Source organism: Triticum aestivum, chromosome 5A (genome assembly GCF_018294505.1).
Source record: "Triticum aestivum cultivar Chinese Spring chromosome 5A, IWGSC CS RefSeq v2.1, whole genome shotgun sequence".
In the NCBI taxonomy this organism is placed as follows: Eukaryota; Viridiplantae; Streptophyta; class Magnoliopsida; order Poales; family Poaceae; genus Triticum; species Triticum aestivum.
The window spans coordinates 379,543,156-379,569,594 of record NC_057806.1 but is presented as its reverse complement, the minus strand read 5'-3'; the positions used below and the strand labels follow the sequence as shown (position 1 = coordinate 379,569,594).

At 46.9% G+C, this 26,439-nt stretch overlaps 3 protein-coding genes across 3 annotated transcripts; 1 reads left to right on the top strand and 2 right to left on the bottom strand.

Moving 5' to 3' along the window:
• The first annotated feature begins 11,780 nt into the window (after positions 1-11,780).
• LOC123103480 (ethylene-responsive transcription factor TINY) lies at positions 11,781-15,043 on the top strand. Its single transcript, XM_044525080.1, has 5 exons — positions 11,781-11,985; positions 12,443-12,617; positions 13,251-13,354; positions 13,484-13,718; positions 13,838-15,043. Exon 5 carries the CDS (start codon positions 13,906-13,908, stop codon positions 14,836-14,838), a length of 933 nt encoding a protein of 310 aa, XP_044381015.1. The 5' UTR covers positions 11,781-11,985; positions 12,443-12,617; positions 13,251-13,354; positions 13,484-13,718; positions 13,838-13,905; the 3' UTR covers positions 14,839-15,043.
• A 392-nt stretch (positions 15,044-15,435) lies between these two features.
• Positions 15,436-16,284, bottom strand: LOC123103481 (uncharacterized). Its single transcript, XM_044525081.1, has one exon. The coding sequence runs from the start codon at positions 16,190-16,192 to the stop codon at positions 15,638-15,640; it is 555 nt and encodes a 184-aa protein (XP_044381016.1). The 5' UTR covers positions 16,193-16,284; the 3' UTR covers positions 15,436-15,637.
• A 7,979-nt stretch (positions 16,285-24,263) lies between these two features.
• On the bottom strand, positions 24,264-25,391 carry LOC123103479 (uncharacterized). Its single transcript, XM_044525079.1, has one exon. It carries the CDS (start codon positions 25,269-25,271, stop codon positions 24,609-24,611), a length of 663 nt encoding a protein of 220 aa, XP_044381014.1. The 5' UTR covers positions 25,272-25,391; the 3' UTR covers positions 24,264-24,608.
• Between the last annotated feature and the right edge of the window lie 1,048 nt (positions 25,392-26,439).

Genomic DNA, 26,439 nt, shown 5'->3' with positions numbered 1-26,439 from the left:
TATATCTACTTGATGAAACACAAGTCTGAAACATTTGAAAAGTTTAAAGAATTTTAGAGTGAAGTGGAGAATCATCATAACAAAAATGAAAGTTTCTACTATATGATCGTAGAAGTAAAATATTTGAGTTACGAGTTTGGCCTTCAATTAAAAACAATGTGAAATAGTTTCACTACTCACGCCACCTGGAACACCACACCATAATGGTGTGTTCGAACGTCATAACCGTACTTTATTAGATATGGTGCGATCTATGATGTCTCTTACCGATCTACCACTATCGTTTTGGGGTTATGCATTAGAGACAGCTGCATTCACGTTAAATAGGGCACCATCTAAATCCGTTGAGACGACACTGTATGAACTATGGTTTGGCAAGAAACCTAAGCTGTCGTTTCTTAAAGTTTGAGGTTGCAATGCTTATGTGAAAAAGTTTCAACCTGATAAGCTCAAACCCAAATCGGAGAAGTGCGTCTTCATAGGATACCCAAAAGAAAATGTTGGGTACACCTTCTATCACAGATCCGAAGGCAATATATTCGTTGCTTTGAATGTATCCTTTCTAGAAAAGGAGTTTCTCTCGAAAGAAGTGAGTGGGAGGAAAGTAGAACTTGATGAGGTAACTGTACCTGCTCCCTTATTGGAAAGTAGTTCATCACAGAAATCTATTCCTGTGATTACTACACCAATTAGTGAGGAAGCTAATGATGATGATCATGTAACTTCAGATCAAGTTACTACCGAACCTCGTAGGTAAACCAGAGTGAGATCCGCACCAGAGTGGTACGGTAATCCTGTTTTGGGGGTCATGTTACTTGACCGTGACGAGCCTACGAACTATGAGGAAGCGATGATGAGCCCAGATTCCGCGAAATGGCTTGAGGCAATGAAATCTGAGATAAGATCCATGTATGAGAACAAAGTATGGACTTTGATTGACTTGCCCATTGATCGGCGAGCCATTGATGTTAAATGGATCTTCAAGAGGAAGACGGACGCTGATAGTAGTGTCACTATCTACAAAAGCTAGAATTGTTGCAAAAAGGTTTTCGACAAGTTCAAGGTGTTGACTACGATGAGAGTTTCTCACTCGTATCTATGCTTAAGTTTGTCCGAATCATGTTAGCAATTGCCGCATTTTATGAAATCTGGCAAGTGGATAAACAAAACTGCATTCCCTAATAGATTTATTAAAGAAGAGTTATATATGATGCAACAAGAAAGTTTTGTCAGTCCTAAAGGTGCTAACAAAATATGCAAGCTCCAGCGATCCATCTTTGGACTGGTGCAAGCATCTCGGAGTTGGAATATACGCTTTGATAAGTTGATCAAAGCATATAGTTTTATACAGACTTGCAGTGAAGCCTGTATTTACAAGAAAGTGAGTGGGAGCACTACAGCATTTCTGATAAGTATATGTGAATAACATATTGTTGATCGGAGATAATGTAGAATTATTCTGCAAAGCATAAAGGAGTGTTTGAAAGGAGTTTTTCAAAGAAAGACCTCGGTGAAACTGCTTACATATTGAGCATCAAGATCTATAGAGATAGAGCAAGACGCTTGATAAGTTTTTCAATGAGTACATACCTTGACAAGGTTTTGAAGTAGTTCAAAATAGAACAATCAAAGAAAGAGTTCTTGCATGTGTTACAAGGTGTGAAGTTGAGTAAGACTCAAAACCCGACCACGGCAGAAGATAGAGAGATAATGAAAGTCATTCCCTATGCCTCAGCCATAGGTTCTATAAAGTATGCCATGCTGTGTACCAGACCTATTGTATACCCTGCCCTGTGTTTGGCAAGGGAGTACAATAGTGATCTAGGAGTAGATCACTAGACATTGGTCAAAATTATCCTTAGTGGAATAAGGATATGTTTCTCGATTATGGAGGTGACAAAAGGTTCGTCGTAAAGGGTTATGTCGATGCAAGTTTTGACACTGATCCAGATGACTCAAAGTCTCAATCTGGATACATATTGAAAGTGGGAGCAATTAGCTAGAGTAGCTCCGTGCAGAGCATTGTTGACATAGAAATTTGTAAAATACATACAGATCTGAATGTGGCAGACCCATTGACTAAACTTCCCTCACAAGCAAAACATGATCACACCTTAGTACTCTTTGGGTATTAATCACATAGAGATGTGAACTAGATTATTGACTCTAGTAAACCCTTCGAGTGTTGGTCACATGACGATGTGAACTATTGATGTTAAATCACATGGCGATGTGAACTAGATTATTGACTCTAGTGCAAGTGGGAGACTGAAGGAAATATGCCCTAGAGGCAATAATAAAGTTATTATTTATTTCCTTATATCATGACAAATGTTTATTATTCATGCTAGAATTGTATTAACCGGAAACATAATACATGTGTGAATACATAGACAAACAAAGTGTCACTAGTATGCCTCTACTTGACTAGCTCGTTGATCAAAGATGGTTATGTTTCCTAACCATAGACATGAGTTGTCATTTGATTAACGGGATCACATCATTAGGAGAATGATGTGATCGACTTGACCCATTCCGTTAGCATAGCACTTGATCGTTTAGTTTGTTGATATTGCTTTCTTCATGACTTATACATGTTCCTATGACTATGAGATTATGCAACTCCCGTTTACCGGAGGAACACTTTGTGTGCTACCAAACATCACAACGTAACTGGGTGATTATAAAGGTGCTCTACATGTGTCTCCGAAGGTACTTGTTGGGTTGGCGTATTTCGAGATTAGGATTTGTCACTCCGATTGTCGGGAAGGTATCTCTGGGCCCTCTCGGTAATGCACATCACTTAAGCCTTGCAAGCATTGCAACTAATGAGTTAGTTGCGGGATGATGTATTACGGAACGAGTAAAGAGACTTGCCGGTAATGAGATTGAACTAGGTATTGAGATACCAACGATCGAATCTCGGGCAAGTAACATACCGATGACAAAGGGAACAATGTATGTTGTTATGCGGTCTGACCGATAAAGATCTTCGTAGAATATGTAGGAGCCAATATGGGCATCCAGGTTCCGCTATTGGTTATTAACCGGAGATGTGTCTCGGTCATGTCTACATAGTTCTCGAACCCGAAGGGTCCGCACGCTTAACGTTCGTTGACGATATAGTACTATGAGTTATGAATGTTGGTGACCGAATGTTGTTCGGAGTTTTGGATGAGATCACAGATATGACGAGGAACTCCAGAATGGTACGGAAGTAAAGATTGATATGTGGATAGTAGTGTTTGATCTCCGGAAGGGTTCTGGAATTCACCGAAAGGGGTTCTGGATGTTTCCCGAAATGTTTGGGCACGAGAACACTTTATCTGGGCCAAAGGGAAAAGCCCACGAGGCTTTTGGAAAGTGTAAAAGGAAGTTTTGCGGAGACCAGAGGCTAGACGCCAGGAACCCTGGCGTCTAGGGGGTAGACGCCGGGAACCCTGGCGTCTAGCCCTGGAGTCCGAGAAGGACTCTTGCCTTTCGGGTGAAACTGACTTTGAGGAGGCTTTTATTCCAAGTTTCGACCCCAGGGCTCAACATATAAATAGAGGGGTAGGGCTAGCACCAAAGAGAGATCAAGAAACACCAAGCCGTGTGCCGGCAACCCCGTCTCCTCTAGTTTATCCTCCGTCATAGTTTTCGTAGTGCTTAGGCGAAGCCCTGCGAAGATTGTTCTTCACCAACACCGTCACCACGCCATCGTGCTGCCGGAACTCATCTACTACTTCGCCCCTCTTGCTGGATCGAGAAGGCAAGGACGTCACCAAGCCGAACGTGTGCAGAACTCGGAGGTGCCGTGCTTTCGGTGCTTGGATCGGTCGGATCGTGAAGACGTACGACTATATCAACCGCATTGATATAACGCTTCCGCGAACGGTCTACGAGGGTACGTAGAGAACAATCTCTCCTCTCGTTGCTATGCATCACCATGATCCTGCGTGTGCGTAGGAAATTTTTGAAATTACTACGTTCCCCAACACGGCGTGTTTCCCCTTGTTGGCACATTTGTTGCCGTCCGACCGCCCGTCTGACGCGCCCGGAGTCGGCACGTCCGGCTTGTAGGTCTCCTTGGCCTTGTCGAGGGTGCGTCGGACTTCCGCCCACTTCTCGCATTTGTCAATGCGGTTGTAAACGTGGAGGTACTTGAATTCGGCGTCGCCGTTGCCCTGCCGATACATGGCGAACATGGGCAGCAACTGCGCGGAGGAACAAACTGTTGGCGGGCGCACACGGGGAAGAGAGGCGGGAGGCCGGCGTGCCATACCTGATCCTCAACGCTGGCGCCACTCTCTGGGCGAGCCGCGACCTCCTCAACGATCCCATGCCATTTGTTGCACGCCCCCTGGATACGCCCCCAATGGTTCGCCATCGCCTTCTCCCCGCGCTGCATGTAGACGCCTTTGAAGTAGGGGTCGACGAGTTTGCGCTCGTCGAACTCGGCCTTGATGTTCTGGTTCATGCCGGTGGCCAGGTCGAGGTAGACGACTTTTCATGCTTCGGCGAGGCATTCCTCCTCCTTGGACGCCCACTTGATGCGCGGCCCGCCGGACCTGGCCGCCCGCTTATTCTTCTTACTCCTCCTCACTGGAACAGTCGCCAGCTCCTCCTCCTCCTCTTCGTCCTCCTCCTCCTGCTCCTCCTGCTCCTCCTCGCCGTAGACGTAGCCGAGCTCGCCTTCCATGTCGTCGCTCAGATCCACGATGTCGTCCGGGGTGGCAAACACGGGAGACGTGGCGGCCGCGGCCGAGCCTGTCGCGATGATGTCATCCATGTCGGCCTCGGTCTCATCGGTGTCGCCGAGGTGCGAGAAGGGCAGCGCGCCACGACGAAGAGGGGGCGTCGGGGAGGACGCATAGGCGGGCGGCGAGTAGTTGTATGGAGGGTACTGCACGCCGGTGAAGGCGAGCGAGGGCGTTCGCTGGGCCGGGTGTCCATGGGGGAAGGTGACGTTGGGGTTGAACCCGTCGTGCGCGTCCCCGTCGGCGTAGCCCGGTGAGGGCGTGCATCCCCGTGGCTGCGGCGACGAAGAACCAACGCCTTGCTGGCCCCAGGGCGCGTACTGGGCGTGGCTGTCGGGTGGATTCATCATCCCCGCGCGAGCCGCCTCGGCCTCGGCTTGGTCCGCCGAAGCCGCCGCCGCACGCGCCGCGTTGTCACGGGCTTTCTTGGCGACCGCCCTGTTCCGCCGGTCGGTGGTGACAGCATCCCGTCGCTGAACTTCCACCCTCCACTCGGCGTTTGTCATATGCCCGGTGGCTTGGACGGCGGCACCCTCGGCTTCCTCTGCTTCGGCTGGGCGACGGGGGCGGTCGCAGTTGCCGCGGCGCGGGGAGCGACGTACTTCTTCGGTGGCATGGCGGCGGAGGCGAACGGGAGATTGGCGGGAGGAATTGAGAGAATGGGAGGGAAGTGGGGGAAAAGCGGGATGAAATGGCGAGAAGAGACGCTCGACTCGCCGACAGGGCGGACCCACGCGACCTTTTCGCTTGTGCCGACGCCCCAGGCGTCCCGCAGGGCGCCGAGTTCGGCTTGGGTCCACCAGCACCAGTTTCGATCCGAACCAGCGAAAAACGGATTTCTGAGGGCACGACTAGGCCGTTTTTTCGACGCCGGCACAGCAAAAACGCATGGAGAGGCTCTTTTGGGGATGCGGCTGGAGATGCTCTAACATTTAGTGATGATTTGAGGAGCCGCGTTGAAGCTGCCCTAAGTAGTGTTAACTCGTGGTCACGTTCTTATTTGTCTAACACTACACTTTGGCTACACCCACACGAACAGGCCGTAGCGTCTGTGAAACCAAAATCCATCAGGGCATGTACAATAGTGCTATCTTAGGAGTGCCACGTAGGATAAATGAAGAGATGGAGGAGAGAGAACTCATAAGAAAAGACTTGTCTTCTCTTATTTAAGATAAGACAAGAGGTGATCTCTTAGCACAATTTGTCTCACCATGTTTTAAGGAGTTACTAGTTATTGAAGATAAGGCTAAGATATAACCCATTGTAGACATATTTTTTTGTTATCTCTAAATTGCATGAAAGACTTAAGATAAGACTGTCTTATCAACCATTGTACATGCCCTCAAGTGATCTTCCCTGCAAAACGTCGTTTTCGAATGTTCACCCGGGAAAGAAAAGATCTTCGTTTCTTGCGAGCAACGCCTCTTTCGTGTCGCTGACGACTCGACGTGCACCGAAAAGCAAAGCAGGTGCGAGCTGTCAGCGTCCAGCATCAGCGGCAGTGGAGGGCGGCGGGCCCACCACGCGACCCCGCGAACTTGGAGTCCAAGAAAGCCAGAGAGAGGGAGAGGCGTGTGTCGCCCGTCACGAGGCAACGGCGGCGGCCGCGGAACGACCCCTTCGAAATGCGGCGCAGATTCCGAGGGACCGTTGGATGGCGCACGAATCTCGGGGCCGCGGGCGCTTCCAGGCGGTGTGGGGGGCCCCCGCGTGCGGGAACCGCCCTTGGGTCACGCAGGCTGCGGGCGGCGTCACACGTATCGCCCGCCATCGCTTATTCCCTCGCGCACCCCGGAGGCTCCACACACTCGCCTCCCACCCAGTCGAGGACTCGAGGTCGATGGTGTGCACACGGGCAGGGGGTGGCTCGGCTAGGATTATGATGAAGCGTGGCTCCACGTGCGTTTGGCTCATTTCTGTGATGAAGCGTGGCCGTGCTCTATGATTATGATGAGTTGCTAACGAACTGAAAATGGCCCGTATAGTAGGAGGTTTTTCTATCTATAGTTACCACAGAACTCGTTTAAGGTTTCAACGGTGTAAAAATTTGTAAAAAATATTAGAACATCGCATCTACAACATAAGATGATCCAATGAAGCGATTGTCAAAGACACATACATTCCTAGTTTTCCAATCGCTCTGTCGGATCATTTTATATTATAGATGTGATGTTTCGGTATTCGTTTCGTATTTTTGACATCTTTTAAACTGTTAAAACCTCGGCGAGCCATGATGGCTTTCCCAGACGACATTATATATATCCCTTCCCTATTTTGCATAGTTCTACTTCCTCGGTTCGAGAATAATAGGCCCATGTTAAAAATATTGATTAATAGTGCCAGAGGGGAATAGAAGCATGTCCCTTTATGAAGTGTCTCACACATATTATAAACCCATGTTTAAAGGAAAAAAAAGTTTAATAGACCAGAGAAAATGAAAGTCCATCCTTTTTTAGTGTGTGTGGGGGGGGGGGAGGGGGGTGGAAGCCCGTCTTTCATTTTGTTGATATCCAATTAGTAATCAAACAACCAGGCGCACACGACGACAAAAAAATGGCTCTATGTGTGGGGGGATAAGAAAAGTTCAGTGTACATGGAGGATAGAGCGCATGCGCACAACTGAAGAGATCAATTTGCAGCAATTAGTAATGATAAAAAAACTGCTAAATTGAATAAGACCGCCCATGAAAATAGAAAATGTGCTTAATAAGTCATATACACCGCAAATCGCAACATATTACAATTACATGGATATTATTGTGAGTTCTATCGTAGATGAAAAGAATACCCGCATGGCTAATGGATTTGAGTATTGTATGGACACTATACATGAACTGTCTTACACATATTAATAGCCAATTTTCAACCGAAAAAAAAAGATTAATAGACCAGAGGACAACGAAAATCTATCAGCTTTCTTAGTGTCGAAGGGGAATGGAAGTTTGTCCCTTTTCCTAAGGATGTCGGACGTTGGTTACTTTGTGGTCTCCTCTATCTCCCTACTATTTTCATTTTGACGATATCAAATCCGTAGCCGTACGACCAGCGCGCACAAGGACAAAAAAAATCAGCTGAGTATATGTGGGGATAAGAATGGTTTAGTGTACATGGAGGATAAGCGCACACGCACAACTAGAGGGATCAATTTGTGGTAATACTGCCCATAAAAATAGAAAATGAGCGCAATAAGTCATTTACACTGCAAATTGCAACATATTGCAATTAGATGATATTCTTGCGAAGTCTATCCATAGATGAAAAACAATGCCAGCATTAGTCGCTGGATCTGAGTATCTGTATACACAATATACAAAAAATGTCTTACACACAATATCCATCTACCTTAAAAAAACCTATTAATATCCCATGTTCAAAAGAGAAAAGACATTTTTGTATGCTTATAGGGCAACGGAAGTCCATCCATTTTTTGAGTGTCAGAGGGGAATGGAAGCCCTTCCCTTTTCCTATGGCTGCTAGATGTAGGTGTTTGTTCCGTTTGTCCTCGATCTCACCGCCATTTGCAGTGTAAATGACTTATTTTCACACATATTATAAACCCATGTTTAAAGGAAAAAAGTTTAATAGACCAGAGGAAATGAAAGTCCATCCTTTTTCCGTGTCGGAGGGGGGGGGGGGGTGGAAGCCCATCTTTTTAAAAGGTTGTTGGACGCAGTTGATTGTTTGCTCTCTCCTTGATCTTCCCGTCATTTTCATTTCGTCGATATCCAATTAGTAATCAAACAACCAGCGCACACGAGGACAAAAAAAAGGCTCGGTGTATGGGGATAAGAAAGGTTCAGTGTACATGGAGAATAAAGCGCATGCGCACAACTGAGGGGGTCAATTTGCGGCAATTAGTAATGATCGGAACAAAAAAAATGTTAAAATCGAATAATATCGCCCATGAAAATAGAAAATGTGCTTAATAAGTCATATACACCGCAAATCACAATATATTGCAATTACCGGGTAATGGATTTGAGTAGATGGATATTATTGTGAGTTCTATCATAGATGAAAACCAATACCCGCATGGCTAATGGATTTGAGTATTGTATGGACACTATACATGAACTGTCCTACACATATTAATAGCCATTGTTCAAAGAAAAAGATTAATAGACCAGAGGACAACGAAAGTCTATCCGCTTTCTCAATGTCGGAGGGGAATGGAAGCCCGACCCTTTTCCTAAGGATGCCGGACGTTGGTGACTTTGTGGTCTCCTCGGTCTCCCTGCTGTTTTCATTTTGAGGATATCAACTTAGTAGTCATACGACCAGCGCGCATAAGAAATAAAAAAAAATCTGCTCAATGTATGTGAGGATAAGAACATTTTAGCGTACATGGAGGATAAAGCGCAGACGCACAACCGGAGGGATCAATTTGTGGTAATACTGTCCATAAAAATAAAAATCGAGATTAATAAGTCATTTACACCACAAATTGCAACATATTGCAATTAGATGATATTCTTGTGAAGTCTATCCATAGATGAAAAACAATACCAGCATTGGTTGCTGGATCCGAGTATCTGTATACACAATATACAAAAAATGTCTTACACACAATATCCATTTACCTTAAATAACCAATTTATATCCCATGTTCAAAAGAAAAAAGATTAATAGATAATAGGGCAATGAAAGTCCATCCGTTTTTTTAGTGTCGGAGGGGAATTGAAGCCCTTCCCTTTTCCTATGGCTGCTAGACGTAGATGTTTGTTCGGTCTGTCCTCGATCTCATTGCCATTTTTATTTTGTTGGTATCGAATTTGTAGTCCTACGACCAGCACGCATGAGGACAAAAAAACTTATTAGTGAATGTGCGGATAAGAATGGCTCAGCGTACATGAAGGATAAAGCACACGCGCACAACTTGAGGGATCAATTGGCGGCAATTTGTAATGACCTAAACAAAAAAGGTGCTGAATTGAGTAATAACACCCATAAAAATAGGAAATGAGCTTAATAAGACATTTACGCTGCAAATCCCAACAAATTGCAATTAGATGGATATTCTTGCGAGTTCTATCCATAGATGGAAAACAATACCCGCATTGGCCGCTAGATCCAACTATCTGCATACGTGCTATACAAAAAGTGTTTTACACATATTCATAGCCCATGTTAAAAAAATAGACCAGAGGGCAATGAAAGTCCATCCATGTTGATATCAAATTAGTAGTCTTACAATTAGTGCGCACGAGGACAAAAAAACTATTTATTGTATGTGGAGATAAGAATGGCTCACTATACATGGTGGATAAAGCGCACGCGCACAACTGGAGGGATCAATTTGCGGCAATTAGTAATGACGTAAACCAAAAAAATATGCTAAATTGAGTAATACCGCCCAGGAAAAATAGGAAATGAAATTAATATAACATATACACCGCAAACCACAACATATTGCAATTATTTGGATATTCCTGCAATTTCTATTGATATATGAAAAACAACACCTGCATTGGCCGCACGATGCAAGTATATGTATACACTCTATACAAAAAGTGTCTTACAATAGCCCATGTTCAAAAAAATTAGACAAGTCCGTCAGTTTTTGTGTGTGTGTGGGGGGGGGGGAGGGGTGTGGAATGGAAGCCCGTCCCTTTTTCCTAAGGCTGCCGGACTTAGGTGATTGTTCACTCTGTCCGTGATCTCATGGCCATTTTCATTTTGTGGATATCAAATTAGTAGTCATACGACCAGCACGCGCGAGGACCAAGAAACTGGTCAGCGTATGAAGGGATGAGAGTGGTTCGGTGTACATGGAGGATAAAACGCACGTGCACAACTGGAGAGATCAATCTGCGGCAACTAATAGTGGCTGAAACAAGAAAAACCAATAAATCAAGTAATATTGCATATTTAAATAGTAAATGAGCTTGATAAGTTATTTACACCCCAATCACAACATATTGTAATTAGATGGATATTTCTTGCGTATTACATTCATAGATGAAATATAATACCCACATTGGCAGCTGGACCCGAGTATGTGTATGCACACTATAGGTGATGTGTCTTAAACATATTAATAGCCCATGTTCAAAAGAAATATGAATAAGAGGCCAAAAGCAATGGAATTCCATCCGTTTTTTCAGTGTCGGAGGGGAATGGAAGCGTATTACTTTTTACAAAGCTGCTAGATGTAGGTGACTGTTTGCTTGTTCCTCGATCTGTTCGACATGTTCAGTTCGTCGATATGAACTTATATGTCATACGACATTTAGACAAAAAATGGCTCAGAGTATGTGGGGATAAGGATGGTTCAATGCACACGGAGGATAATGCGCACAGACACAACTAAAGAGGTAATTTGTGACAATTAGTAATGGGCAAAACAAAAAGACGAGTTGCTAAATCCAGTGATACCACCCATAAACATAGCAAAAGTGCTTAATAAGTCATTTGCATGCAACATATTGCAATCACAGGGATATCATTGTGAGTTGTTTTTTTCGAAAAACTTTCAACCTATTCATTTTGAATCATTGGCAGCACAACGAACATCAGAAACAATAAAAATTGTACCCAGATCCATAGACCACCCAGCGACCATTACAAACACTGAAGCGAGCCGAAGGCGCGTCGTCATTATCGCCCCTCCATCATCGGAGCCAGGCAATACCTGTTGTAATAATAACCAGGAAGATGAAGAATAATACCTGCATTGGCCGCTGGATCCGAGTGTTTGTATGCACACTACTACACAACAAGTGTCTTACACAGAGCGATCCATATACACAAAATCAGCACGCAAAAAAATTGTCATCTTTAATCCCAACCGTTTAATTTGTTGTGGCAAAACTCCTCAACCCCCACTCAACCCAGCTGGCAATCAGAGTCCTTTAACTGAATCAAGATTTTCAAATCAAAACATGACAAATAACAACAACAAAAAACTTGATAAAAAAAAAAAAAGCTCTAGCCCGTGTGCACGAGCGGTGTAGCCGAGCCAATTTGACCATCCGCGGGGGGACCCCACCTATAATTACTGACCCCCGCAGTACCTCGTCACACGTTTCGCCCCTCCGCTCCGCTCGTCTCCTCTCCTCCTCGCTAAACCCCCTCCCCTCCCCTCCCCACCCCCGAAATCAAGAAACCAGAGCGACCTCCACTCCCCCGCGCCACTCCGATCCGCCTCCGCCACGAGCTGCCACCAAGCCCCCGCCCGATCCGCCGTCTCATTCCCCCTCCGCTGCCCCCCGGGGATCGCAGTGGCACCCGCGGCTCCAGCAAGCAAGTAAGCGGCCGCCCAATCCGATGTTCTCCCTCGCAAGATCGGTCCGGCCGTTCGTCCCCGTCGAGGGCATGGATCGGTCTCCCGTCTCCCCTGATTTCTTGCCGAAAGCCTGGCCTTTTTGCGGTGAATCGTTCCTGTTTTGGTAATCGCGGGGGAAATACCGGGGATTTCGGTCCGGGTTGTTGCTGAGTTTTTTTTTCCTTTCAATTTCCTCTGTTCGAGGATTTCTGCCGATCCGGTCATGTTCTTTCCGTAAATTTCTAAACTGAAAACATGGCAAGTTTTTTTATCCGGTGATTGAAAGATGGAAAAAAAAATCCTAGGTGTTTGGTCCTTGCTGCTGCAGTCCCCCTTCTCTTGCCGATTGATTTGCCTGTCATATAATCTCTCGTGTTCCTTCTAATTTTTTTCCTTGTGTTAATACTTTCCCTTCGTGGTGTTGGTGCGATGATCGCAGAGTTGGAGTAGAGACCGCCAGCACGAGCGATCGCTCTTTGATTTATGTCGCCTGCTCTACTGCTCCATGGTTCTGAGCTCCCATCACCATCACCTCCTTCCGCTTTTTGTTGCCTTCTCCCCCAAGCTCGGCAGAGGGGCGCCAGAACTCAAGATTATCGCTTCAAGATCTCCCGGTAAGTACGTACGCTCAATCCCTGCAGCAATTGTTTCTGGTTGCAACGACTGACGGCAACAATGTCGAATTACTACCTGTTTCCCCTGTTCTAGTTCCGGTTGGAACCAATTCTTCAGAGTTACCACATGTTCCTAATTTTCAGAAGATGAATTTATTACAGCAGAAAGTTCAGAGATAGTCTTTTTTTAATCTCCCCTTAATATCAATACTTTATTCCCACAAGAATAAACTGCAATAGCTTGTTCATCTAACATGTGCCCGTCCTGTTCTTAGTTTGCTCTGGATTAGCTATGATGGGTGTGCCTTCAAATGATGGAGGTGGCCACAGCGCATAACAAAATCTATAGTTTTTTTTTTAATTTCAATTTCAATTTATATAAACAAAACAGTAGTCTTGCTCTCATTTTCATCCGGTCATCTTAATTATTGCTCCTCTACTAAATTTGTTAGTACGTGTGCTACAATCTTGGACTGATTTCAAAGCTGACCTGCACAATAAATGGTGGCATTGCTTTATTTAGTCATAAGATACGTACATGCATTCAAACATACGTTTCTCACAGTCGTGTCAGTTACAGCCATATAATTTGTACTGTAGTGATGAGCTGTGCTTTCCTTCTTGTGCTTCCAGATTTGGATTTGGGGTGAAGTACTCTGGATTTCTGCATTTAGACCAGTGCCCCGTGCACGCGAAGTAACAATGATACAAGAATCCCCCAAATCAAGATAAGCTTGGTAAGTATTTACTCTCCGTGAGGAAATGTATTTCAGACAGGAGAAAACAGTAAATATGTCTGATCTCTCTTTTTTACCACTTTACTAAGAAAGATTGGGCCTCATCTGACAGTTTTTGGATGCTTGCAGGTTTGGTTTGGGTGGATTAAGTTCAGCACTCCTTCATTTTCATTGACATTCCTCAAGTTCATAAACAATCAGCCAGAAAGCAGATTTCTTTTGTGAGTCTTCACAGAAAAATAATAACTCCGTCTTTTCTCCAGTTTTAATCAGAAGTTTGAGACAACTCAGTTTCTGATTTTGGAGATTGTGCACTCAGCCTCTCAACCAGGAATTTCTGTCCTGGGATTTAACATTTCAGTCGGTATGTGCACATCTTATGTTCTTCGTCTTTGAAATTTTTAAGTGTCTACCCCCTGTGAGTGTTTTTTTTGTGAATGTTCATATCAGTCTATCTGACACACTCACTGGCCTTCTCTGCAGATTGTAGTCAAGGTTAATAATTCAATAATCTTTGGATCTTAAGATTAAGGGGCTCGTTGCACAAAGAGATGATGATACCTTGTTCGCGGAAGGTCCGCATTTCCTGCTGTGATCCTGATGCCACCGATTCCTCTGATGAAGATGATCGGCATGCGAAGAAGGAAAAGAGGATGACAATGGAGGTACTAGTTCCAATGAAAACCTCCGGACCTCTCAAGTCTCGAAAGACCCTTGTGCCATGTGGCAGCAAGAAATCAATTGGCACAGAGAAGAAGCAACCAACCAGCAAGTACCCTGGTGTGCGCCTGCGGTCATGGGGTAAGTGGGCTGCGGAGATACGTGATCCTGTGAGCAAAACCCGGAAATGGATTGGCACATTTACCTCTGAGGAGGCCGCTGCAGCAGCATATGAGGCAGAACGGAACCGGGTACGCACTGAGATGTTGGCCATCAAATCTCGGTCACCTCCATCAGAACATGAAGCTGTGTCCAGCGAAGCTACTGTATCCTGTGTGTCTTCATCTGTGTCGTTCGGCGACCAGAAAGCACAAGAGGTACACAAGTTAGCGTCAATGGAGATAGACCCTGACACTGCTGATGAGAGCTTACTGCACTGCTCACCGGAACCGCCAGGTAAAGAAATCCAGGTAGATGCATTCGTTGGCCGGATGAATGTTGATGAAAGCTTGGTGCACTGCTCATCGACACCTAGCGATGAAGAAATTCCAGTGGATGCATTCTGCAGCCAGATGAATGAGCTTCCTCCTATCAGTGACTATGTTTGCACAACTGACAAACTCTCACTGGATGATATCTCAAGGCTGGCAGATATGTTTCCTGTCAATGACTTTGTCGACACAACAGGTGAGCCGCCTGGTGACGACTACATCGGGCTGGCAGACATCAGTCATCTACCGATGCCAATGTTCGAGTTGGATACAGAACTTAATTGGGAAGGTTTCGACTTTGCTTCGATGGAACGTGAACTAGAGAGACTTTAGGCCTCGACAACATTGAGGTTTTCATCTTTCGGACAGATGTCAGGGTGAGTTTGTGATCAGGAGATGTGTTCATCTCCAATTTTGTCGGAAATTGTACAGTCCACCCCCCCTTAGATTAATCTGGTTGAGCCTTATATGCACCGTGTAATATGTACATGATCATCTAATTTGAATCTGCTATGAAGTTCATAATGTCCATCTTCTATTTTTCGTTATTTGTGTTTCAGAATTTTTTGTGTTTGGTTTGTGCGAATATAATGTGTTCCTGTCATATTTCAGTGACCTGTGCTCTGGAGTCCAGAGTATTACTGTACTTTTCTTGTTTCTAATAAGTTCAGAGATTGCCATAATTTTTCTATACTAAGGGTTCCAAGTTAAGGCTGCGTTTGCATCCAAGTATTTTTGGAGTTTTTCAGAAACCACGGTTTTATAAACTTTGATGTGTTTAGCATCAACAAAGAACTATTTCTATAAAAAGGGGTCATTGCCCAGGCACTGGAATACTGAGGTTTAAGATTACTACGGTTTTTTAAAAATTGTACTGCCAAACCAAACAGACTGAAAGATAAGTTTCTACTAAGAAATTACACCAGTGTGTGGAGAATGCCAAGTTCACTATTAATCATATATATAGTGGAAAAAGGAGTTCCCTACTAATCATGAGAGGGAGAGAAAAACATTCAGAACAGAAGTGTATAATGTAAATAAATCCCAGAATTGTTAGGCTAGACCAGGAAAATGGAAAATTGCTGCTGCAGAGGCTGCTACGTTTTGAGTAAAATGAAATTGTGGGGCGTGGTCAGTAGACGCCGGCGCACTCGAAGGAGATGTCGCAGCCTGGGACCGGGGTGAGCTTGATGGAGTGCTTGACCCTGCTCATGAACTGCGGGAGGAAGGACATGGCCTGGCAGATGCAGGCGTTGTCGATGCCCATGAGTCGCCGGCAGCACGCCGTGTCGTACGGGTCCGCGCCCCCTACGCGGTGCTGGTGCCCGTGGCGGCGGCCGACATGTCTGCCCCCGTGCTGGCTGCCGTGGCCGGCTCCGTGGTCGCCGCCACCGTGGCTGCTGCCGCCGTGGTCGCCGCCATGGCCGCCGCTGGCGCTGTGCTCGTCGCCGGCCGCCTGCAGCTCGTAGCCGCTGGCGGAGGACGACGCGTTGAGCAGCAGTGGCCGCCGCGGCGGCACCGCCGGGTTGGCGCCGGGGTAGGTCCGCAGGCTGCAGGCCTCGTTGGCCAGGTTGAACTGGGACCGGCAGAACACCTGGGCCGCCACCTCGTCCGGCATGAGGACGAGCAGCAGCAGGAGGAGGAGCACCGCCACGGCCGGCGCGCACGGCGATCTCTTGCTCTCCATTGCTGCCGCTCTGTCTGCTTCCCGGGCTGGCTGCCCCTTGGTTACTGACTGCTGCTGCTGTGTTGGCGTTGGAGCGGATGATGATCTGGGTGGCATTTCAGGGGCGCTTAAGTAGCTAGGTGGCGCTGATCCGGGGCATGTTCAGTAGGGGTTAGGAGGGCGCTGTGACATGGTTACGGTTTGCGAGGCCGATCTGTCGGAGTGATTTATAGGTTGATCATGCTTGCGCTGTGACCAGTTGACACTTGACCTGTTGACCTGAGTTGCAGAATTTTTGCAGTGATTGAAACAAGCTTTGAATCCTCTGCAGGGGCATATTTTTGCAGGACATGAGACTGATTTATCGGGCAAAAAGTGACAGTTACTTGGCCTGAGTCATAGTACAAACATATATTCCTAAATTTTTGTCTAACGGGCTCTGTTGCCTCTGAAGATTGTTTTGGAGAACATGAGACTGTTCTCATTTACCAGGCAAAAAAGTGATCGTTTTGGGCCGAGTCATAGCAGCAGCCTATATTCCTGAAATTTTGTGAGCGACTGTTTTTTTCTTCTTTTCTTCAGAAAGCAGCGGTTCTGTGAGTCCGAAACTGTTGTTGGAATGTTTATCTGCATCTCTGAGAACTAGAGACACCTTCAACCACAGTTTTTGTCGGTATTTCTTGGAACATACAGTATATGCATAACACGACTTCAAATGATATGGCCAACTATATAAGAACAATCCCAGGCTAATTCTGGCATTCCTTTGTTTCCGTTTTTGTAATACATGAGAACTAAATGCTTTTCTGTTGCTCATTTGCAGTGGTAAGGAATCTGAAGGCTTAAAGCTGCAGAATCTATATGTTCTTTCAAACTGCTTCGGCAGGCAAAGCACCTCCTCCTGAATTCATATGTTTTTTTTAAAAGAAGGATGACCCTGCCTCTGCATCTTGGCGGTGCATGCTGCCGTTTTATTAAATATTCACAAAGACCTTACAAAGTAATACATCAGTAAGTCTGAAGCCGCCATTTTGATAACATCTATCACTACTCTTATCCATTTGATGAAGGGGTGTCGATTGTCCAAGCCGAATGCCAAGCAGACATGGCAACGAAGCCTAACGTCTAAAGCCAGATGCCCCACCCAAACCGCATTGTCGGGTTTGAGTCACACACCGGCCCGACGCACTCTCAGAGGCCGCCCCGCCACTTTCCACCGATCCATCTCTAGAGCAGGTACTGACGCACCGACCTTGCTAGGCCTGCAGTCGACGCCACCACAGCGCCAGACAACGCCACCATCCTGCACATATCCATCCACACGCGCTCGTCGCCGAAACTCCGCGGCGCCATGCCACCGGGATCCATCCTCGGCATTGCGGTAGATGTAACACCACCCCTCCTCTTGTCCCCTCCAGCCAGCACTTGCTCCAAAACGATGCCCCCAAGAGGGAGAACGACATTGAAGGCGCCGTCATCGTCCGTTCCGGTAGACCCAGATCTAGGGTTTCTCACGAAACATCCCGATCGAGTTGACGTGACCTGCAATGACGATGCCTCAAGAAGGAAACGACGTCAGAGACGCCGCCATCGTCCGCTAAGACAGTCACGCGTGATTTTCATTGGAAGCCCGTCGTCCTGATCTCGTGGCTGGCTGGAACCGCACAGAGCTTCGCCATGGAGACGTATGCTGCCGCCGGTACTCCGGCGGAGATCCTCCATCCCCTCACCGGAGCCCTCATCGCGCCGTCGATCATCCACGCGAAGAATCGACGGTGGGATCCAGTTCCGCGGCTGCCGCCATGCCCACCATCGCTAGAAAACCCGCCGGTTCCTAACGGTCATGGGGCTACAATCGCCGTCCCATGAATTCATATGTTTGCGTCCTAAAACCAAATAACTTAAATTTGAAATTGCACTGCCCTAAAAGCCTGTCAGCCGCACATCCAGCCCCGCGAACAGTGAGCTGTCACACCTAATGTTCTTTTCCACCTACGGATACGCATTGCCAATCCTCAAATCCATATAATTACATGTAGCGCAATATCTAGTCTAAATCTTCGCCGGTGCTCGTTCGTCTCCATGTCCGGGTCCACGTTAGGTGGCCAGCTGAGCCACTCGGAGTGAAATTGCGGTCGCCGGCGAGGAAGAGTAGTACCTGGGACACGGATTGGCTCACGGAATTCGAGGCGTTGCCATCTCCTATGCCATAGTTTTCCTTATCAAAGCCTGTGAGTAGATGCTGCCGGTCGATATGTGGTCCACGATAGACCCCTCGTGGTTGGAGCTCGACACATCCACCACGACACGGTTGCGGTGCCAGGGGTGCCGGTCACCCGTACTGGCTCCGGAGCGGCGTGCGACCCCGCCTCCATGGCCTCTCCGCTAGGGCTTCCGCGGCCTCGCGTGCCCTCTGCCTCGCATGATGGGCATGTCGCTCCATGGTAGAGGATGCGCCATTAGTCATGTCGGCATTTACCTCCGGCTCAAAGCCCATGGGGTTGACACAACACCGAAGGGGGTGCATTGTCGCTACGACGTTGGGGCGCCAGACGGACCGCACTGCCTCTAGCGAGGCAGTGGGCAGGTGCCTCCCGCCAACATGACCGGTGGATCCAAGCGCCAATGGATTCCCGTCGGATCGAGTCTGGCCGCTATCGGGCGGACTCCCCCAAAGCGGCGAAGAGCAATACAGACGACCATCTCCTCCTTCGGACCTTATGTTGGACTCAGTCCATAGATCGGGAGAGGTCAGACTCGGATACGCTGCCCGCCATGTCAGAGAAAACCGAAGATCGCCGGAAGGGAGCTTGATGGTGGAGTTGAGTAAAGTGACTAGGGTTCGGTCCGGGATGTGGATATATGAGGGGTCGAGGTGCGTCAGTGTGGGCCAAAACCTACGTGACGATGCGCTCGGGCCTCCTCATATCTACCCTTAATTTAGGCTGCATATGAGGGGCGCCGGTCAGCCAGGATGTACGAGGCCAATATGAAGAATCCATCTATATCGAATTTTTTGACCGGTCAATGATCGGCCTGTCCATCCAAACATATAGAGGAGGGTTTGAGAAACGTGGACGTAGATGCTTGAATCCTTTTCTTCTAGCCCATGGTCAGTGATTTTGGGGGCTTGGTGGTACTACAAGTGGCTGTCATCTGTCAGGCGTATCCTGTTTCAGCACAAACAATAATTTGTGGTTGCAAAAGTGTGCAAAGCCCCATGGTGTGCTGGTGCTCCGGGTATTGGGAAACAGCAAAACAGCATAATTGCAGTCTAATTTCGGTGTCTACTGTTCATGGAGAGGTTTGCCGTCAGCGTCAGCACGCTGGATGATGTGCTTCGCCAGTTGTTGCCGCTACGCCATGGGGTCCAGCTGTGCGCTTTCGGCTCCACACAATCCATCCTGTGCATTTTGTTTCTCAACAATAATATGCAATCGATCTCAAAAAATGAAAAACCCAATAATATGCAATTTTTTATGCTGGGCCATGAAAATATATAAGTCCGTCTTCAACCGGTTGTGCCCAGTATCCATAAGCCCTTGTATGTTCATATGATGAAGGACCACGTAATAAAACCATGCTCTAGCCCTGAAAATGACCTGCAAATTTTTTTGTATTTTAACTCTGTTAAAAACACAATAAAAGGGTAACCTGGTGCATGTAGCTCCTGCTTGCGCAGGGTACAGGAAAGGGTCCGACCACTTTGGGTCTATAGTACGCAGTCTTTCCTTACATTTCTATAAGAGGCTGTTTCCAGGACTTGAACTCATGACCTCATGGTCACAAGGCAGCAGCTTTACCACTGCGCCAAGGCTCCCCTTCTAATAATTTCATAATCATTCTAATAATTTCATAAGGCCCAAAGCAAAGCACAAACTCTCAACCAGATATGTTGGTTAACTTTAAGATTAAACCTGCCCCATCAGTATTCAAACAAATTAGCTATACTAGTACGCAAGGTAAGTTAAAAGTCATATGAATTGAATGCGGCGTTTTTCAGATTTATTTTCTTTCAACTTCTGCTCAGTTTATGAGCTTTTTTGGACCTCAAGACTTTGTTGCGTTTTTATTTAATAATATGGCTGCATGCATCGATTGATGCAGAGGCCGAGGGTCATCCTCCTTTTTTAAAAAAGAAAAATGCCAAATCAGGATGGCAAGCGGGCAGGAGATAAAAAAGATGACAAACACTTTCGCCTCATTATAGAGGTACAAATGTTTTACTCTGTTTTCACCTGGACATGATATGCTCTCAAGCTTTCTCGTATTCGCATGACCTGGCAGCCCTAAGTAGATTAGGATGCTTTTGGAGATCTGGAGTCGTGCATGATATTACCTCTCCATTTGACAAAGCCACACAAGTGTTTTCGGCCACGTTCACTGTAAATAGTTGAGATGTGACTGTCGTATTTTGTATTCTTCCCGCAGTGTTTTCGTCCCCGATCCGATGTATGGCACATCAGACGGTGTGCTTTGCTAACCACGGAAAATTCGAGCGGTGTCTATTTCGAGAAGATAAAGATAAAGATAAAATTGCATTTCAATTTTCAAGCAGTTTTTTGACTCGTGCACCATGTTCTGAACAACGACGCATTACGGCCGGAGTCTTGCGAGAAGGCGAATGCTTTCAGAAAGGGAAAGGCCAGATTACTCGACTTGGCAGAGTTGTTCGCTGACGAGGACTTTGTTTGTGCACGCAGTGCTCGTTTGATAGCGTGTCAATAAAGCGAAAAAAGGTAACTATAATGCGGCTAGAATAATCTCTTGCTTTTTGGTCAATGAAGCTAATAATAGATGGATGAATTGAATCTCCCTTTACCCTGCAAAAAAAGAAGAAGCTAATAATGGATCGAAAGATTAAACCCGGAAAACAGATGTTTCTTAAGCGTGTTAGGGCATGTACACTAGTTTTATAAGGGGGTTTTAGGCTAAGAACCATAGAACAAATTGTTCTATGGTATTTTTCTATATTAAATAAAAATTCCTGTGCCACGGAAGCCGGCGGTATTGATATCCTTTGTAAGCCGTCACACGGGATAAGTTGATCAACTGTAAATCTTCGGCGTTTGTAACCTCTTCCGATATAGTAAAGCTTTGCTGGTTGGGGCCGTGAATTATTCCCCTTCACATTGCAGGGTTTTTCACGTTAAAATCTTGTGTCCCTCGGTGTTGATCTATTCTTCTTCGTTTTCTATTGTCTGTCATATCTCTAACAGGTGAGAGGGACTCCGTGAAAAAAACGATCAATGGGTGAGAAGTAGAACTAGGACACCAATATCAAAGATGGTGTCAGCCCACATTTGTAAGCATTCATCATTTTTGCTGTTGATTCTATGACCTAGGAGATTATGGTCATGCCTGAAAAGAAATTTCCATATACTGGTTGCTGGAACTTCATTTTTTTCAAAAAAAGATAAACCTTTTTTTCCTGAATATTCAAACATTCCAGGATGATGATACCCCTATCAATTTTTTAGGGCGACTTTGATTGGCTATGGTTATTTCATCATATGTAAAAATTCCCCTCTGCTTGTTAGGTAGAATGGATAACCAACAATTTTGAGCAAAGATGCAGTCCAAGAAAAGATGTGACAATATTGTTTCCTTAGCATTTTCATTGCAGAAAACATAATTATAACACTCTAAATACACGGATTTATTTTTTAAAAGATTTCTTTTATTGACTACGTCATGAAGAAGAAGCCGTGAGAATTTTTTTGTGACTCTGTCTACTTGATCGCTTCCTTAGACATTTGAAAATGATGCGTGCTTCCTTTTTGCCTATCATGCATTTGTACATTTACTTGCATGTGTAGCCTTGATTATCATTGATAGGACCATTTGTCATGGATTTTAGAAATGATTCTTTGTTCTAAGTCTATTCGAATTTCATTAAACTCAGTATACGATTGGATAGACATAAGCCTATGGAGTTGGTGAGCAAGACCTTTAGAGCTCTTCATGGCATCAAAAGAGACCTTATCATTGATTGCAAAGGAATGCAACTCTGGTTATTGTTGAATGAGAGGTTGACCTTGGCACCTAGCCAAGAGTCATGCTAGAACAAAATGGGGTTTCATTGCAAGACCCCAATTTTATTAAGTATTAAGGAAATTTGTGGTGTGAAGAAAGGGCAAAAAAGGTAGAGAAGGAGTACATGTTATTGTTTTTTGTATGAATATGGTGTATAATTTACAATAAGAAACATAATTTTCAAATATTTCTACTAAGAAATACGATGACTAAAACCCATGCACCCACGGGAGTGCATATCACCCGCCCATGAAATTATCCACCAAGAGAAATCACAACTGGTAGGCAAAAAAACTCAACTCTCGGAGGTTTTCGGTTTACGTATGGTAAACACGCATCTACCCAGAGACATAGTGTGCATGTGTACACATTTTCATGATGAAATACGTTTAAACAAGAGCTACACAAAAAATTGTGGCTTTTCAGCACATGTACTGCCCATCTTCAAAGTCCATGATTTTGTGTTTTTATGCAGCTCGCAATTCAAGTATTTCATCATGACATTCTACACACATAAAAATTAGATCCTTGTATGCGTGTATGTTTTTTCAGAACTGTTTGAAACTAAGAAAATATGAAATTTATTTTTTCAAAATTAAGGTCTCCATGAATCTCGGCCTCCAAAACACCCTACTCTTATTTATGTCGGGCAACCGCCAGACCACACATGCGTCATCGGCGTATCCCCATGACCTGGCACTGGCAGGCCTCGGTAGATTAGGCTGATCGTAATGGTAGTATTATAGCTAGTATCATGCATGCCAACTAGGCAATTTTGATGAGGTGTCATAGTATTAAATAAAGAAAGAGAGGATGGAGTATCATATCATGATACCGTATCATAATAAATGCTATGCTACTTTGTGTCATGCATGACAATAAATAAAGTACTACATGATACTAATATATGATACTATGCATTAGAGAGGTAGTATCATACACTAGTATCATATGCATAATACTAGCATATGATACTCCCCATTACAACCAGCCTTAGGATGCGCGGAGTCGTGCATGGGATCAGCGGCGAATCCAAGGGGCAGACTTGGATGGGCTCAAGCCTGCCCTCCGAAATTAAAATCTAGCCTATCCCAGCCCATCTCAGCCTAGTTTCAGCCCAGCATAACCCAGTTTCAGTCTGTGTATTGAAGTTGAACCTGCCCTTCAAATTCATCCTAGATTCGCTACTGCATGGGATTACCTCTCCGACCGAGAAAAACCACACGAGGTTCATCGAAAACCATGGAGATGTGACTGTCGTTTTTGTTTTCATCTCCCTATAAACAAGTGGCTTCCTACAACTAGCCCCCAGCTTATGGCGCCGGCGACTGCGTGCTTGCTCGCCCTGCAAAATGGAGCCGGCCACTCAAAAAAAAAGAGCCGAAATCTTCTTATTCTGAGAAAAGCCAAAATAAAAACTGAAGCGGTGCGTCTCGCGCACCGTTGCTTGATGGACAGAGTTGATTGGAAAGCGACGGATGCTATCGAAGGCCCAGTTTAATGGACTTGACGAAGTTGTTTGCTGACAGGGATTTTGTTTGTGGACGTGCCCTGTGTGCCCATGATGGATGAACATTGACAGCTGGTCAATAAAGCGAATAAAAAAAGGTTTAATGGAATTCTCACGCGGCGGGAATGATCGACATCGACTTGATTTGGTGTCTTGATGCTTAATGTGGTCAATGAACCCAATCGATTCAAGGTTGAACTGTCGAAACTGCCTGCTCTGCCCTAAGCGCGTAATTTGCATCCCCGGATGAGCTGGGAGCCACTTGGATTCTCGTGGAGTCTTAGATTTGCTCCAGCCTGCGAGGCATTGGGCCCTGGAGAAACTGCTAGGAAACTAAGCTTGACCTATGAAGAGGATTTGGGTGACAATTTTGTTTAGCCGATCGACGTGGGTGGTCGACGACCGCGTGGTAAACGTGGTAAGTAACCTCAAGCGTCTATCAACACATAATACCAAGTGTTTTGACGAACCACAATGTATGCATTCATTTTCACTGTACACAACCAAATCGCCAACGAAAGAGAAATGTAAAAGGAGATCGGTCAATGGACAACATGGTTTTATTAACTTGGACATAAATCCACCGTAAAGGAGCAACAGTAATAACTTTCCGCGACATTGGAAATTTTGGCAGAAGGAGCGGTCGACGCGCAGTCGAGCATTTCCGTCTCAAAGAATAGTGGTACAAACGAAGATCGACCCAACTGCACTGCAGGGGCCGATCTTGCTTTCCAGATAAGCAAAGTTTGAATAGTAACCCCTAACCACCCCTAGCAATCACCCGCTTATTCGGCCCACCGACAGGTGGGGCCGCCCGGGAATCAGCATCTCCGCCAAGCCAAGCGTATTCACACGGCCACACCTACCACTCTCCGTTCCTTTCCTTTTTTTTTACTGCTCCGAGGGCAGGATGCGGAGGGGCCGCTGCCGCCTCCGCATCGCGTGCTCGCGCCGCCACCCGAGGACCACCGGCGCCGCCTCTGCGGCCGCCCCACGGCCGCTGTCATCGGCGTCCCACCACGCCTGGCCACTTCCCTCCCCGCTCGCCGTGCTGGCGCCCCACAGCCTCACCGCCTGGACACGCCCTCCGGAAGGGAACCTGGCTCCTCCCCCGCAGCCGACGGCGGAGAACCGCCGCGGCAGGTCCTGCCACGTCCGCACGACGGCGCCGCCCCACGGGAAGCAGCCGTCGAGGCCGTCGGCGGCGCCCTCGAAGTACCCGATCCTCCTCACGGCCTCCTCCTCCTCGCCGGACGAGCTGGTGGCCGCCTCATCGGAGCTCTCGTCCTCGTCCTCGCCCTCGCCGTCGGAGTCCGACTCGTCGTCGCCGGAGGAGTAGTAGGTGGAGATGTGCGAGGAGATGACCTCCTTCCCGCGGGAGCGGAGGCGGAGGATGAGCACCTGCAGCCTGCCGAGCAGGCTGGGCAGCGTCGCGAGCGCCGCCAGCGCCACGGCCAGCGGCGCCCACATCTCCGCAAGCAGCGCCGCGAGGCTCGGCCCCCGGAACCGCCCCACTCCGGCCTCCAGCATCGTCGCCGCGGCCGCCTCCATCATGGCTGCTAGCTCGGCTCTGCCCTGAAACCTCACACGTTATCTCGTGGTGTACGCGAACGCGAGACGGGAGGAGGAAGACGAAGGGAGAGAGAGAGGAGGTAGGAAGTGGCGAGGAGGAGACGACGCCCTTTTGTTTTTAAAGGCACACGGGGCGGCCATTTTTTAACGCCTATTGGTCGGGCCTAACCGGCTGGGCCCGCGGTGTCAGTGGCGCTGGGCGTGCGGTGCGTAGGGGAAAGAAGTGGTGCTCGCAGCGGGCGGAACGGGACGCTTGGGCAACGTGCGGTCGCGTGTACCCCGCGGTTTAATTAAAACGTGTTCGGGTAAGAACGAGCTGGTCTCCATGGCATGTGAGGGTTCTCGTTGGTGACCCCACATGTCATCGGCGGGGTAAATACACGGTGAAGGCTCGTTCTCGGCTTCTGGACGCGACCGAGATGGCGTCTCTCTTTTTTTTAGGTACTGCCGAGATGGCGTCTTGGGATGGGCGCAGTGAGCCAGCAGCTGCAGGCAGCGGCCGTGTGCAGGGCTCTGACATGTGGGCCATGGTGCCCGATTGGGACGCTATGCTGTTAAGCGCCACGTGGCCGTGGGACCCGGCTGGATCGAAGGCCTGCGTGATCTGTGAGTCAGCCTCGCGTGTCCCCGGTCCTGTGGGGACGGACGGCTGTGGCGTCGGTTTGCCGGATCGAGTGGTCGAGATGCTGCTGGATCTCGTCTGGATCCGTGGCCACTACTTGCCTGACACGACGGAGCTCCTCCGCCTTGGAGCTACAAGGTTCTGGGTGCTTTGCCTTGGCTGGGTCCGAAGGTTTCTCTGCAATCGTGTTTGCTTGCTTGGGAGCGGTAAGCAAGCTCAGATTAGGTCATTGATTGCATTATACGTACTTCCAAGTGTACAAGGTGAGATGGTGTATGTTTTTACTCCTTGGTGTCATGGATTGATGCTTGAAGAATGGCTCTTATATTTGTCAAAAAAATACTCCCTCCAGTCCTCTTTTGTTTGCGCATAACTCAAAGCCCAGATACCAAGGAGAGCTAGCGATGCAACAAGGTGGACGTTTTCACCCCGCAACAAGTGATGCTTTCCATGGGTGATTTTCAAGGGCAGTCATAACTGCGGCCTCTTCATTGGCCGTTTTCCCTCGGGAAGAAACGAAGGTACGCG